Genomic DNA, 15000 nt, shown 5'->3' with positions numbered 1-15000 from the left:
TGCCGCTCCACTACTTTGCAAGGACCATGTACTTGATTCCAAATGTAGACAAATCTATTCGTTGTTAATTCTCGAACATCTACGCCAAAGTATACCAGACAGCGATCTACATATTTCTAGCACTTCGCTCATAGTGCGTAATTTACGATCTTCTTTACGGTCACAGAGCATTCCCACATTCTTAGGATAAAGTTAGAGACTGAAAGATCTCGTCACATTGTCTCTGACCGACCCTCCCTGCAGCACTGTGACTGATTTAATATGCAGCAGACCAGAAGTAGACAGCTACATGCCGCGTCTCGTGAAGGAACAGGGCGACCTGAGCCCATAACTATTGTTCCACACAAATATCGCTTACGGTACTCACAAAAGTGCACAAGATTCCTCCAGATGCACCCATGTCGAGGCCGTTAGCACCCCTTATTGGTGTATAGTAGTAGATCTGGAAGCGTTGTCATGTAATAGATAAGAACAGGAAACTTGTGGTTTTTACGCATGATGAAACTCCAGACGTACAGAGTTTGAAGCATTTTATGTAAATCAACTGCGCTATCAATTGTACATCGTTGCAGTGTCTAGGGTCAGTACCAAGAACTCCTAATGCTACACAGTTCTGCAGATAAGCATGCTATAATATTGGAGTGGTGCGCTTTCCGACCTATTAGTCTTGTGGAATGCAACGCTGTTAATAATCAAATGTAAGAAATATACATTGTGATCAAAAGTATCCGGACACTTGGCTGAAAATGACTTCAAAGTTCGTGGCGCCCTCCAGCGGTAAAGCTGGAATTCAACATGGTGTTGGCCCATCCTTAGCCTTGAAGACAGGTTACACTCGCAGGCATACGTTAAATCAGGTGCTGGAAGGTTTCTTGGGGAATGATACTCCATTCTTCACGGAGTGCTGCACTGAGGAGAGGTATCGATGTCGGTCAGTGAGACCTGGCACGAAATCGGCATTCCAAAACATCCCAAAGGTGTTCTATAGGGTTCAGGTCAGGACATTCTGCAGAACACTCCATTACAGGGATGTTATTGTCGTGTAACCACCCCGCTACAGGCCATGCATTATTAACAGGTGCTTGATCGTGCTGAAATACTAAATCGCCAACCCCGAATTGCTCTTCAACAGTGGGAACGGTGGGAAGCAAGAAGGTGCTTAAAACATCAATGTAGGCCTGTGCTGAGATAGTACCACACAAAACAGCAAGGTCATCAAGCCGTCTCCATGTAAAACACGACCACACTACAACACCACAGCCTCTGAATTTTACTGGAGGCACTACACATGCTGGCAGATGACGTTCACTGGGCGTTCGCCATACCCTCACCCTACCATCGGATCGCCACATTGTGTACCGTGATTCGACACTTAGCACAACGCTTATCACTGTTCAGTCGTCAAATGTTTACCCTCCTTAAATCAAGCGAGGCGCCGTTTCACGTTTTCTGGCGTGATCAGTGGCTTATGAGCAGCCGCTCGACCATGAAATCAGTTTTCTCACCGCCCACCTGTCACAGAACTTGCAGTGGATCTTGAAGCAGTTTGGAATTCCTGTGTGATGGTCTGGATAGATGTCTGCCTATCACACGTAGCGACCATCTACAGCTGTCGGCGGTCTGTCAGTCAACAGTGTTGTGCATGTCCCATCACGTTTCCACTTCACTATCATGTCGGTAACAGTGGACCTAGGGAGGTTTAGGAGTGTGAAACTCTCGTGTACAGACGTATGACCCAAGTGACACCCAATGACCTGACCACATTCAAAGTCCGTAAGTTCCACGGAGCGACCCATTCTGCTCTCTCACGATGTCAGATGACTACTGACGTCGCTGATACGGTGTACCTGGCAGTAGGTGGCAGCACAATGCATCTAATATGAAAAAGAATGTTTTTGGGGTTGTCCGGATACTTTTGATCATAGTGTATTTCCAGCACGTGACAGTCTCCTTGCAGTTTTCTCTATGACAAACCATGGTTACAAACTGCTAAATCACCCCATGGCGTCCACAACTCTTGTGGATATGTGCGTGGTGAGCACATGACCCCAAGCTAGTGCAGCTCTTTCCTTTGTGTTGAACACCTTCCTTTTCCACATCCTTCCCCATCCCCCCCCCCCCCCCAGCCTCATCCCTTCTAACTCTTTGGGAGTATGTATTGTGCCTAAGTCTGGAGACAGATGCTTGTAACTGTAAGACATAGTATCTCTTCTTTGCTCTCCATGCTGGAAAATCTTTGTCTCCACTATGTCCCCCCCACACAGTCACCCCATTCCCCCCCCCACACACACACACACTGTCCCCCCCCCACACACACACACTGTCCACAGGCACAGGCACAGACACACAGACACAGAGAGACACACAGACACAGAGAGACACACAGACACAGAGAGACACACAGACACAGAGAGACACACAGACACAGAGAGACACACAGACACAGAGAGACACACAGACACAGAGAGACACACAGACACAGAGAGACACACAGACACAGAGAGACACACAGACACAGAGAGACACACAGACACAGAGAGACACACAGACACAGAGAGACACACAGACACAGAGAGACACACAGACACAGAGAGACACACAGACACAGAGAGACACACAGACACAGAGAGACACACAGACACAGAGAGACACACAGACACAGAGAGACACACAGACACAGAGAGACACACAGACACAGAGAGACACACAGACACAGAGAGACACACAGACACAGAGAGACACACAGACACAGAGAGACACACAGACACAGAGAGACACACAGACACAGAGAGACACACAGACACAGAGAGACACACAGACACAGAGAGACACACAGACACAGAGAGACACACAGACACAGAGAGGCACACGGACACAGAGAGGCACACGGACACAGAGAGGCACACGGACACAGAGAGGCACACGGACACAGAGAGGCACACGGACACAGAGAGGCACACGGACACAGAGAGGCACACGGACACAGAGAGGCACACGGACACAGAGAGGCACACGGACACAGAGAGGCACACGGACACAGAGAGGCACACGGACACAGAGAGGCACACGGACACAGAGAGGCACACGGACACAGAGAGGCACACGGACACAGAGAGGCACACACGGACACAGAGAGGCACACACGGACACAGAGAGGCACACACGGACACAGAGAGGCACACACGGACACAGAGAGGCACACACGGACACAGAGAGGCACACACGGACACAGAGAGGCACACACGGACACAGAGAGGCACACACGGACACAGAGAGGCACACACGGACACAGAGAGGCACACACGGACACAGAGAGGCACACACGGACACAGAGAGGCACACACACGGACACAGAGAGGCACACACACGGCACAGAGAGGCACACACACGGACACAGAGAGGCACACACACGGACACAGAGAGGCACACACACGGACACAGAGAGGCACACACACGGACACAGAGAGGCACACACACGGACACAGAGAGGCACACACACGGACACAGAGAGGCACACACACGGACACAGAGAGGCACACACACGGACACAGAGAGGCACACACACGGACACAGAGAGGCACACACACGGACACAGAGAGGCACACACACGGACACAGAGAGGCACACACACGGACACAGAGAGGCACACACACGGACACAGAGAGGCACACACACGGACACAGAGAGGCACACACACGGACACAGAGAGGCACACACACGGACACAGAGAGGCACACACACGGACACAGAGAGGCACACACACGGACACAGAGAGGCACACACACGGACACAGAGAGGCACACACACGGACACAGAGAGGCACACACACGGACACAGAGAGGCACACACACGGACACAGAGAGGCACACACACGGACACAGAGAGGCACACACACGGACACAGAGAGGCACACACACGGACACAGAGAGGCACACACACGGACACAGAGAGGCACACACACGGACACAGAGAGGCACACACACGGACACAGAGAGGCACACACACGGACACAGAGAGGCACACACACGGACACAGAGAGGCACACACACGGACACAGAGAGGCACACACACGGACACAGAGAGGCACACACACGGACACAGAGAGGCACACACACGGACACAGAGAGGCACACACACGGACACAGAGAGGCACACACACGGACACAGAGAGGCACACACACGGACACAGAGAGGCACACACACGGACACAGAGAGGCACACACACGGACACAGAGAGGCACACACACGGACACAGAGAGGCACACACACGGACACAGAGAGGCACACACACGGACACAGAGAGGCACACACACGGACACAGAGAGGCACACACACGGACACAGAGAGGCACACACACGGACACAGAGAGGCACACACACGGACACAGAGAGGCACACACACGGACACAGAGAGGCACACACACGGACACAGAGAGGCACACACACGGACACAGAGAGGCACACACACGGACACAGAGAGGCACACACACGGACACAGAGAGGCACACACACGGACACAGAGAGGCACACACACGGACACAGAGAGGCACACACACGGACACAGAGAGGCACACACACGGACACAGAGAGGCACACACACGGACACAGAGAGGCACACACACGGACACAGAGAGGCACACACACGGACACAGAGAGGCACACACACGGACACAGAGAGGCACACACACGGACACAGAGAGGCACACACACGGACACAGAGAGGCACACACACGGACACAGAGAGGCACACACACGGACACAGAGAGGCACACACACGGACACAGAGAGGCACACACACGGACACAGAGAGGCACACACACGGACACAGAGAGGCACACACACGGACACAGAGAGGCACACACACGGACACAGAGAGGCACACACACGGACACAGAGAGGCACACACACGGACACAGAGAGGCACACACACGGACACAGAGAGGCACACACACGGACACAGAGAGGCACACACACGGACACAGAGAGGCACACACACGGACACAGAGAGGCACACACACGGACACAGAGAGGCACACACACGGACACAGAGAGGCACACACACGGACACAGAGAGGCACACACACGGACACAGAGAGGCACACACACGGACACAGAGAGGCACACACACGGACACAGAGAGGCACACACACGGACACAGAGAGGCACACACACGGACACAGAGAGGCACACACACGGACACAGAGAGGCACACACACGGACACAGAGAGGCACACACACGGACACAGAGAGGCACACACACGGACACAGAGAGGCACACACACGGACACAGAGAGGCACACACACGGACACAGAGAGGCACACACACGGACACAGAGAGGCACACACACGGACACAGAGAGGCACACACACGGACACAGAGAGGCACACACACGGACACAGAGAGGCACACACACGGACACAGAGAGGCACACACACGGACACAGAGAGGCACACACACGGACACAGAGAGGCACACACACGGACACAGAGAGGCACACACACGGACACAGAGAGGCACACACACGGACACAGAGAGGCACACACACGGACACAGAGAGGCACACACACGGACACAGAGAGGCACACACACGGACACAGAGAGGCACACACACGGACACAGAGAGGCACACACACGGACACAGAGAGGCACACACACGGACACAGAGAGGCACACACACGGACACAGAGAGGCACACACACGGACACAGAGAGGCACACACACGGACACAGAGAGGCACACACACACGGACACAGAGAGGCACACACACACGGACACAGAGAGGCACACACACACGGACACAGAGAGGCACACACACACGGACACAGAGAGGCACACACACACGGACACAGAGAGGCACACACACACGGACACAGAGAGGCACACACACACGGACACAGAGAGGCACACACACACGGACACAGAGAGGCACACACACACGGACACAGAGAGGCACACACACACGGACACAGAGAGGCACACACACACGGACACAGAGAGGCACACACACACGGACACAGAGAGGCACACACACACGGACACAGAGAGGCACACACACACGGACACAGAGAGGCACACACACACGGACACAGAGAGGCACACACACACGGACACAGAGAGGCACACACACACGGACACAGAGAGGCACACACACACGGACACAGAGAGGCACACACACACGGACACAGAGAGGCACACACACACGGACACAGAGAGGCACACACACACGGACACAGAGAGGCACACACACACGGACACAGAGAGGCACACACACACGGACACAGAGAGGCACACACACACGGACACAGAGAGGCACACACACACGGACACAGAGAGGCACACACACACGGACACAGAGAGGCACACACACACGGACACAGAGAGGCACACACACACGGACACAGAGAGGCACACACACACGGACACAGAGAGGCACACACACACGGACACAGAGAGGCACACACACACGGACACAGAGAGGCACACACACACGGACACAGAGAGGCACACACACACGGACACAGAGAGGCACACACACACGGACACAGAGAGGCACACACACACGGACACAGAGAGGCACACACACACGGACACAGAGAGGCACACACACACGGACACAGAGAGGCACACACACACGGACACAGAGAGGCACACACACACGGACACAGAGAGGCACACACACACGGACACAGAGAGGCACACACACACGGACACAGAGAGGCACACACACACGGACACAGAGAGGCACACACACACGGACACAGAGAGGCACACACACACGGACACAGAGAGGCACACACACACGGACACAGAGAGGCACACACACACGGACACAGAGAGGCACACACACACGGACACAGAGAGGCACACACACACGGACACAGAGAGGCACACACACACGGACACAGAGAGGCACACACACACGGACACAGAGAGGCACACACACACGGACACAGAGAGGCACACACACACGGACACAGAGAGGCACACACACACGGACACAGAGAGGCACACACACACGGACACAGAGAGGCACACACACACGGACACAGAGAGGCACACACACACGGACACAGAGAGGCACACACACACGGACACAGAGAGGCACACACACACGGACACAGAGAGGCACACACACACGGACACAGAGAGGCACACACACACGGACACAGAGAGGCACACACACACGGACACAGAGAGGCACACACACACGGACACAGAGAGGCACACACACACGGACACAGAGAGGCACACACACACGGACACAGAGAGGCACACACACACGGACACAGAGAGGCACACACACACGGACACAGAGAGGCACACACACACGGACACAGAGAGGCACACACACACGGACACAGAGAGGCACACACACACGGACACAGAGAGGCACACACACACGGACACAGAGAGGCACACACACACGGACACAGAGAGGCACACACACACGGACACAGAGAGGCACACACACACGGACACAGAGAGGCACACACACACGGACACAGAGAGGCACACACACACGGACACAGAGAGGCACACACACACGGACACAGAGAGGCACACACACACGGACACAGAGAGGCACACACACACGGACACAGAGAGGCACACACACACGGACACAGAGAGGCACACACACACGGACACAGAGAGGCACACACACCGGACACAGAGAGGCACACACACGCGGACACAGAGAGGCACACACACGCGGACACAGAGAGGCACACACACGCGGACACAGAGAGGCGCACACACGCGGACACAGAGAGGCGCACACACGCGGACACAGAGAGGCGCACACACGCGGACACAGAGAGGCGCACACACGCGGACACAGAGAGGCGCACACACGCGGACACAGAGAGGCGCACACACGCGGACACAGAGAGCGCACACACGCGGACACAGAGAGGCGCACACACAGCGGACACAGAGAGGCGCACACAAAGCGGACGCCACCGCGGACACAGAGAGGCGCACACACGCGGACACAGAGAGGCGCACACACGCGGACACAGAGAGGCGCACACACGCGGACACAGAGAGGCGCACACACGCGGACACAGAGAGGCGCACACACGCGGACACAGAGAGGCCGCACACACGCGGAACAGAGAGGCGCACACACGCGGACACAGGGGCGCACACACGCGGACACAGAGAGGCGCACACACGCCGGACACAGAGAGGCGCACACACGCGGACACAGAGAGGCGCACACACGCGGACACAGAGAGGCGCCACATCACGCGGACACAGAGAGGCGCACACACGCCGGACACAGAGAGGCGCACACACGCGGACACAGAGAGGCGCACACACGCGGACACAGAGAGGCGCACACACTCGCGGACACAGAGAGGCGCACACAGGACCGGGACACAGAGAGGCGCACACACGCGGACACAGAGAGGCGCACACACGCGGACACAGAGAGGCGCACGACACGCGGACACAGAGAGGCGCACACACGCGGACACAGAGAGGCGCACACACGCGGACACAGAGAGGCGCACACACGCGGACACAGAGAGGCGCACACACGCGGACACAGAGAGGCGCACACACGCGGACACAGAGAGGCGCACACACGCGGACACAGAGAGGCGCACACACGCGGACACAGAGAGGCGCACACACGCGGACACAGAGAGGCGCACACACGCGGACACAGAGAGGCGCACACACGCGGACACAGAGAGGCGCACACACGCGGACACAGAGAGGCGCACACACGCGGACACAGAGAGGCGCACACACGCGGACACAGAGAGGCGCACACACGCGGACACAGAGAGGCGCACACACGCGGACACAGAGAGGCGCACACACGCGGACACAGAGAGGCGCACACACGCGGACACAGAGAGGCGCACCACGGACACAGAGCCCCCGCGACACAGAGAGGCGCACACACGCGGACACAGAGAGGCGCACACACGCGGACACAGAGAGGCGCACACACGCGGACACAGAGAGGCGCACACACGCGGACACAGAGAGGCGCACACACGCGGACACAGAGAGGCGCACACACGCGGACACAGAGAGGCGCACACACGCGGACACAGAGAGGCGCACACACGCGGACACAGAGAGGCGCACACACGCGGACACAGAGAGGCGCACACACGCGGACACAGAGAGGCGCACACACGCGGACACAGAGAGGCGCACACACGCGGACACAGAGAGGCGCACACACGCGGACACAGAGAGGCGCACACACGCGGACACAGAGAGGCGCACACACGCGGACACAGAGAGGCGCACACACGCGGACACAGAGAGGCGCACACACGCGGACACAGAGAGGCGCACACACGCGGACACAGAGAGGCGCACACACGCGGACACAGAGAGGCGCACACACGCGGACACAGAGAGGCGCACACACGCGGACACAGAGAGGCGCACACACGCGGACACAGAGAGGCGCACACACGCGGACACAGAGAGGCGCACACACGCGGACACAGAGAGGCGCACACACGCGGACACAGAGAGGCGCACACACGCGGACACAGAGAGGCGCACACACGCGGACACAGAGAGGCGCACACACGCGGACACAGAGAGGCGCACACACGCGGACACAGAGAGGCGCACACACGCGGACACAGAGAGGCGCACACACGCGGACACAGAGAGGCGCACACACGCGGACACAGAGAGGCGCACACACGCGGACACAGAGAGGCGCACACACGCGGACACAGAGAGGCGCACACACGCGGACACAGAGAGGCGCACACACGCGGACACAGAGAGGCGCACACACGCGGACACAGAGAGGCGCACACACGCGGACACAGAGAGGCGCACACACGCGGACACAGAGAGGCGCACACACGCGGACACAGAGAGGCGCACACACGCGGACACAGAGAGGCGCACACACGCGGACACAGAGAGGCGCACACACGCGGACACAGAGAGGCGCACACACGCGGACACAGAGAGGCGCACACACGCGGACACAGAGAGGCGCACACACGCGGACACAGAGAGGCGCACACACGCGGACACAGAGAGGCGCACACACGCGGACACAGAGAGGCGCACACACGCGGACACAGAGAGGCGCACACACGCGGACACAGAGAGGCGCACACACGCGGACACAGAGAGGCGCACACACGCGGACACAGAGAGGCGCACACACGCGGACACAGAGAGGCGCACACACGCGGACACAGAGAGGCGCACACACGCGGACACAGAGAGGCGCACACACGCGGACACAGAGAGGCACACGGACACAGAGAGACACACACACGGACACGGACACAGAGAGACACACACACGGACACAGAGAGACACACACACGCACACGGACACAGAGAGACACACACACGCACACGGACACAGAGAGACACACACACGCACACGGACACAGAGAGACACACACACACACACACACACACACACACACACACACACACACACACACACACACACACACACACACAGACCCCCCAGGGGGTCCACAACTCTTTTGTGGATATGTGCGTAGCGAGCACGGGACCCCGAGCTAATGTGGCCTTCCTTCCTTTCCGGGCTGCATCCTTCCCCATCCCTATCTTCGCCCCTCCTCCCCTCACCTCTGGCTCTTTCCTTCTCTTTCTCCCCATCTGGGAGTATGGTTTGTGCCTACGTCCGGAGACGGACGCTCGTAAATGTACTGCATACCTTGCCTTCCTTGCTTTTATGTCTTCTTCCTTCCTTTGTCCTTCTCTGTCTTCTTCCTTCCTTTGTCCTTCTCTGTCTTCTTCCTTCCTTTGTCCTTCTCTGTCTTCTTCCTTCCTTTGTCCTTCTCTGTCTTCTTCCTTCCTTTGTCCTTCTCTTTTCCTTACCTTTTCTCTTTCTCTTTTCTCCGCTGCGGCGTTTGAGACCTCTCTTCCTTCCTTTCCCTTTCTCTTTCTTCCTCCCTGTGCGTGTCTGAAGGCCGACCCATGCCCTTCGTGCGTAGCCGGTGACGGGGTAACGCGTAATTCCCCGCCCCGGGTAGACATGTAGGACACGTACGTACCCCCTGGTAACGGCCAGGCCCAGGGAGGGGTGATTACCCGAGCTGATACCTTCCGAAAATGCCGATTGGTCCCTCCGTCCGTTTGTCGGGAGGTGTGACCTGAGGTGTGAACAATCACCTAAGGCGGGAGTGCCCTCAGAGAGGGCCCCCACAAGGGAGGAGCGCGCCATCGGAGACGCTGGTAATCATGGGGGATTCTTCCGCAATGGTTTCCTCACCTTCCACTATGTCTGCTCACAAGCGCAAGTTCACTGAGTCTCAGCCACAGTCAGTTCTTCCATCGTTGCCACAGTTCCTTGTTGTTTCTCGGTCTGATGAAGGTCACGACTTCTCCACGGTCAACCCTTTCATTATTCAGAAAGGAGTCGACGCAATAGCAGGTCCTGTAAAGTCTTGTTCCAGATTACGGAATGGCACCCTGTTGTCAGAAACACACAGTGCCCTCCAGGCACAAAAATTGCTGCGTACTTCCCTGCTCCACACCTTCCCTGTCCGGGTGGAACCGCACCGTACCTTGAATTCCTCGCGTGGAGTCGTTTATACACGCTCCCTCGATGGATTGTCTGACGAAGAAATTCAGCACTATCTGTCTGACCAGGGCGTAACGGCAGTTCATAGAGTAATGAAACGGGTTGACACGAACATCATTCCAACCCGCACTGTCTTCTTGAGATTTGACACAGTTCAACTCCCATCGAAAATCAAAGCAGGCTATGAGATAATTTCCGTTCGCCCTTACGTCCCAAACCCTACGCGTTGCTGTCGATGTCAGCGGTTCAATCACACTAGCCAGTCCTGTTCCAATCCAGCCAAATGTGTTACGTGTGGCACGGATGCCCATGAGGGTGCTTGTCCACCTCCATCCCCTCGCTGCATCAACTGTATGGGTGACCACGCTGCTTCCTCTCGAGATTGCCCCGTTTTTAAGGATGAGAAGCTCATCCAGGAAATAAGGGTGAAGGAAAAGGTGTCGACCTTTGCTGCTCGAAAATTATTCGCCAGTCGCAAGCCCACCGTGCCTCAGACAGGAAAATACAGCACTGTCCTTGCTTCTCCTCGGCCAACAAAGGAGGCGGCCACGCAGACTTGCGACCTCACATTTAGTACCACGGTCGTCAGATCGGCCAGCGCAAAGATCGCTCGTTCAACCTCACCACTTTCGCCTGCCCACTCTATGGCTCACCCTTCGTCGGGTTCTGCTACATCTCGAGCCCAAAAGTCGGACGCCAAGTCTTCGAAAAAAGAGCATACTCGTGAAGAGTTTTTACGTACCGCAGCTTCACAACCATCGGTTCCTCCTTCATCTAAACAACATTCTTCCAAGAAGGCTACAAAGAAACCCAGTTCCTCTCCTTCTCCGCCAAGGCGTGCCCCCTCTACAGCACCACCTGGCGGAAATCGCCCTCGGCCATCTTCTGTGTCGCCGAGGCGCACTGCTGGTGGCCGGTCAACCGGCCGATCGCTGGTGGCAGGGACTGCTCCTGACCAACCTATGGATCAGGATCTTCTGCCTTCGGCTGAATGCCATTCCATGCTGTCGGTTGCTAGCTCCGAGCAGTCTTTGAGTTGACAGCAACTTTGGTCACATTCCTCCATTCTCTTTTCACCCCATGTCCATTATCCACTGGAATATCCGCGGCATTCGAGCCAATCGGGATGAATTGTCGGTCCTCTTACGCTCCTACTCGCTGGTGATCTTCTGTCTTCAGGAAACAAAGCTGCGTCCCCATGACCGCTTTGTTCTCCATCATTTTCAGTCTGTCCTATATGATCTCCCCTCTGTTGAAGGCTCTCCAGCCCATGGAGGACTCATGATTCTTCTCCGTGATACTCTCCATTATCACCCAATCCCCTTAAACACTTCATTCCAAGCTGTCGCCGTCCGTCTTTCACTTTCCGGATACATGTTCTCTCTTTGTACTGTATACATTCCATCGTCCACACCAATGGCACGAGCTGATCTCCATCTTCTTGGTCAGCTTCCACCCCCCTATTTGCTGGTTGGGGACTTCAATGCCCACCACCCGCTTTGGGGATCTCCACACCCTTGTCCACGTGGCTCCGTATTGCTAGACGTCTTCCACCAAGCGGATCTAGTTTGCCTCAACACTGGGGTCCCCACATTTTTGTCTGCCTCCAGGACAACCTTATCTCATTTGGACCTTGCGGTCGGTACTGTTCCGCTAGCTCGGCGCTTCGAATGGTTCGCCCTTGATGATACACACTCGAGTGACCACTTTCCATGTGTCCTCAGACTGCAGCCTCAACTGCCATATATGCGCCCGCGACGCTGGAAGTTTGCCCAAGCCGATTGGACACTTTTTTCGTCTCTCGCGACATTCGATGACCGTCGCTTTCCCAGCGTCGACGATGAGGTCACACACATTACCGACGTTATCCTTACAGCTGCGGAACGTTCAATACCACGCACCTCCGAATTGCCCCGGCGCCCCCCAGTTCCTTGGTGGAACGAGGCATGCCGTGACGCAATACGTGAGCGGCGACGTGCTCTTCGCATTTTCCGTCACCATCCTACTTTGGCCAACTGTATCCGCTATAAGCAGCTCCGTGCGCGATGCCGTCGCGTCATCCGCGATAGCAAGAAGGCAAGCTGGAAATTCTTTATTAGCTCATTTAACACCTCCACTCCCTCCTCGGAAGTTTGGAGTCGGCTTCGACGGTTCTCAGGCGCGCCTAGTTTCTCCCCGGTTTCTGGGCTCACTGTCGCGCATGATACCTTAGTGGACCCCGTCGCAATTTCTAACTCGTTGGGTCAGCACTTTGCTGAGATTTCGAGCTCTTCAAATTACCCGCCAGCGTTTCTCCCGAAGAAACGTGCAGCGGAAGTGCGACCTCTTGCTTTCTCCTCCCAAAATCACGAAAGCTACAATACTGTTTTCTCCATGCGGGAACTCCAACATGCCCTCTCATCTTCTCGCTCCTCCGCCCCAGGACCGGATGGTATCCATGTCCAAATGTTGCTGCATTTATCAACCCATAGTCTGCGTTACCTCCTTCGCCTTTATAATCGAATTTGGACTGACAGCACCTTTCCCAGACGGTGGCGGGAAGCTATTGTCGTTCCCGTTCCGAAACCTGGAAAGGACAAACATCTCCCCTCTAGCTATCGCCCCATTTCTCTCACGAGTAGTGTCTGTAAGGTTTTGGAGCGTATGGTGAATTACCGTTTAGCTTGGTGGCTGGAATCCCGCAGTCTTTTAACACCAGCCCAATGCGGATTTCGGAAGCATCGTTCTGCAGTTGACCATCTTGTCGCTCTCTCCACTTATATCATGAACAATTTTCTCCGGCAACGCCAAACGGTAGCAATATTGTTTGATCTGGAGAGAGCATACGATACCTGTTGGAGGACAGGCATCCTCCGCACACTGTTCTCTTGGGGCTTTCGAGGCCGGCTGCCCCTTTTTCTTCGCGAATTTATGGCAGAGCGCACTTTTCGGGTGCGGGTGAACACTACTCTCTCCCGTACTTTCTCCCAAGAAAACGGGGTACCCCAGGGATCCATGCTGAGTTTTGTACTGTTTGCCTTCGCCATAAATCCAATTATGGATTGTCTCCCTCCTGATGTCTCGGGCTCCCTCTTTGTGGACGATTTTGCGATCTACTACAGCTCTCAACGGACCAGCCTTCTTGAACGACGTCTTCAAGGATGTCTCGAACGCCTCCACTCGTGGAGCATCGAAACTGGCTTCCGTTTTTCACCCAGTAAGACCGTTTGTGTCAATTTTTGGCGACGTACGGAGTTTCTTCCGCCCTCCTTACATCTAGGTCCTGTCAACCTTCCGTTTTCAGACGTCGCTAAATTCTTGGGTCTTACGTTTGACAGAAAACTGTGCTGGTCCTCCCACGTTTCCTATCTTTCGGCTCGCTGTCTGCGATCGCTTAACACCCTCCGTGTCCTGAATGGTACCTCCTGGGGAGCGGACCGAGTGGTCCTTCTCCGC

General features: G+C 56.2%; 1 protein-coding gene across 1 annotated transcript in view; it reads left to right on the top strand.

The window, feature by feature from the left end:
- The window catches only part of LOC126162610 (uncharacterized protein C2orf16-like), a 29200-nt gene that overhangs the window by 399 nt on the left and 13801 nt on the right, over positions 1–15000 (top strand). Inside the window, exons 2-3 of the mRNA XM_049919262.1 lie at positions 8870–10240; positions 12264–12311. Coding sequence (XP_049775219.1) covers positions 8870–10240; positions 12264–12311 — 1419 coding nt within the window. The remainder of the gene's footprint in view (positions 1–8869; positions 10241–12263; positions 12312–15000) is intronic.

The sequence above is a fragment of the Schistocerca cancellata genome, chromosome 1 (assembly GCF_023864275.1).
Source record: "Schistocerca cancellata isolate TAMUIC-IGC-003103 chromosome 1, iqSchCanc2.1, whole genome shotgun sequence".
Classification (NCBI taxonomy): Eukaryota; Metazoa; Arthropoda; class Insecta; order Orthoptera; family Acrididae; genus Schistocerca; species Schistocerca cancellata.
Note: the sequence above shows the minus strand (reverse complement) of the source record. Positions and strands in the feature narration are given on the sequence as shown.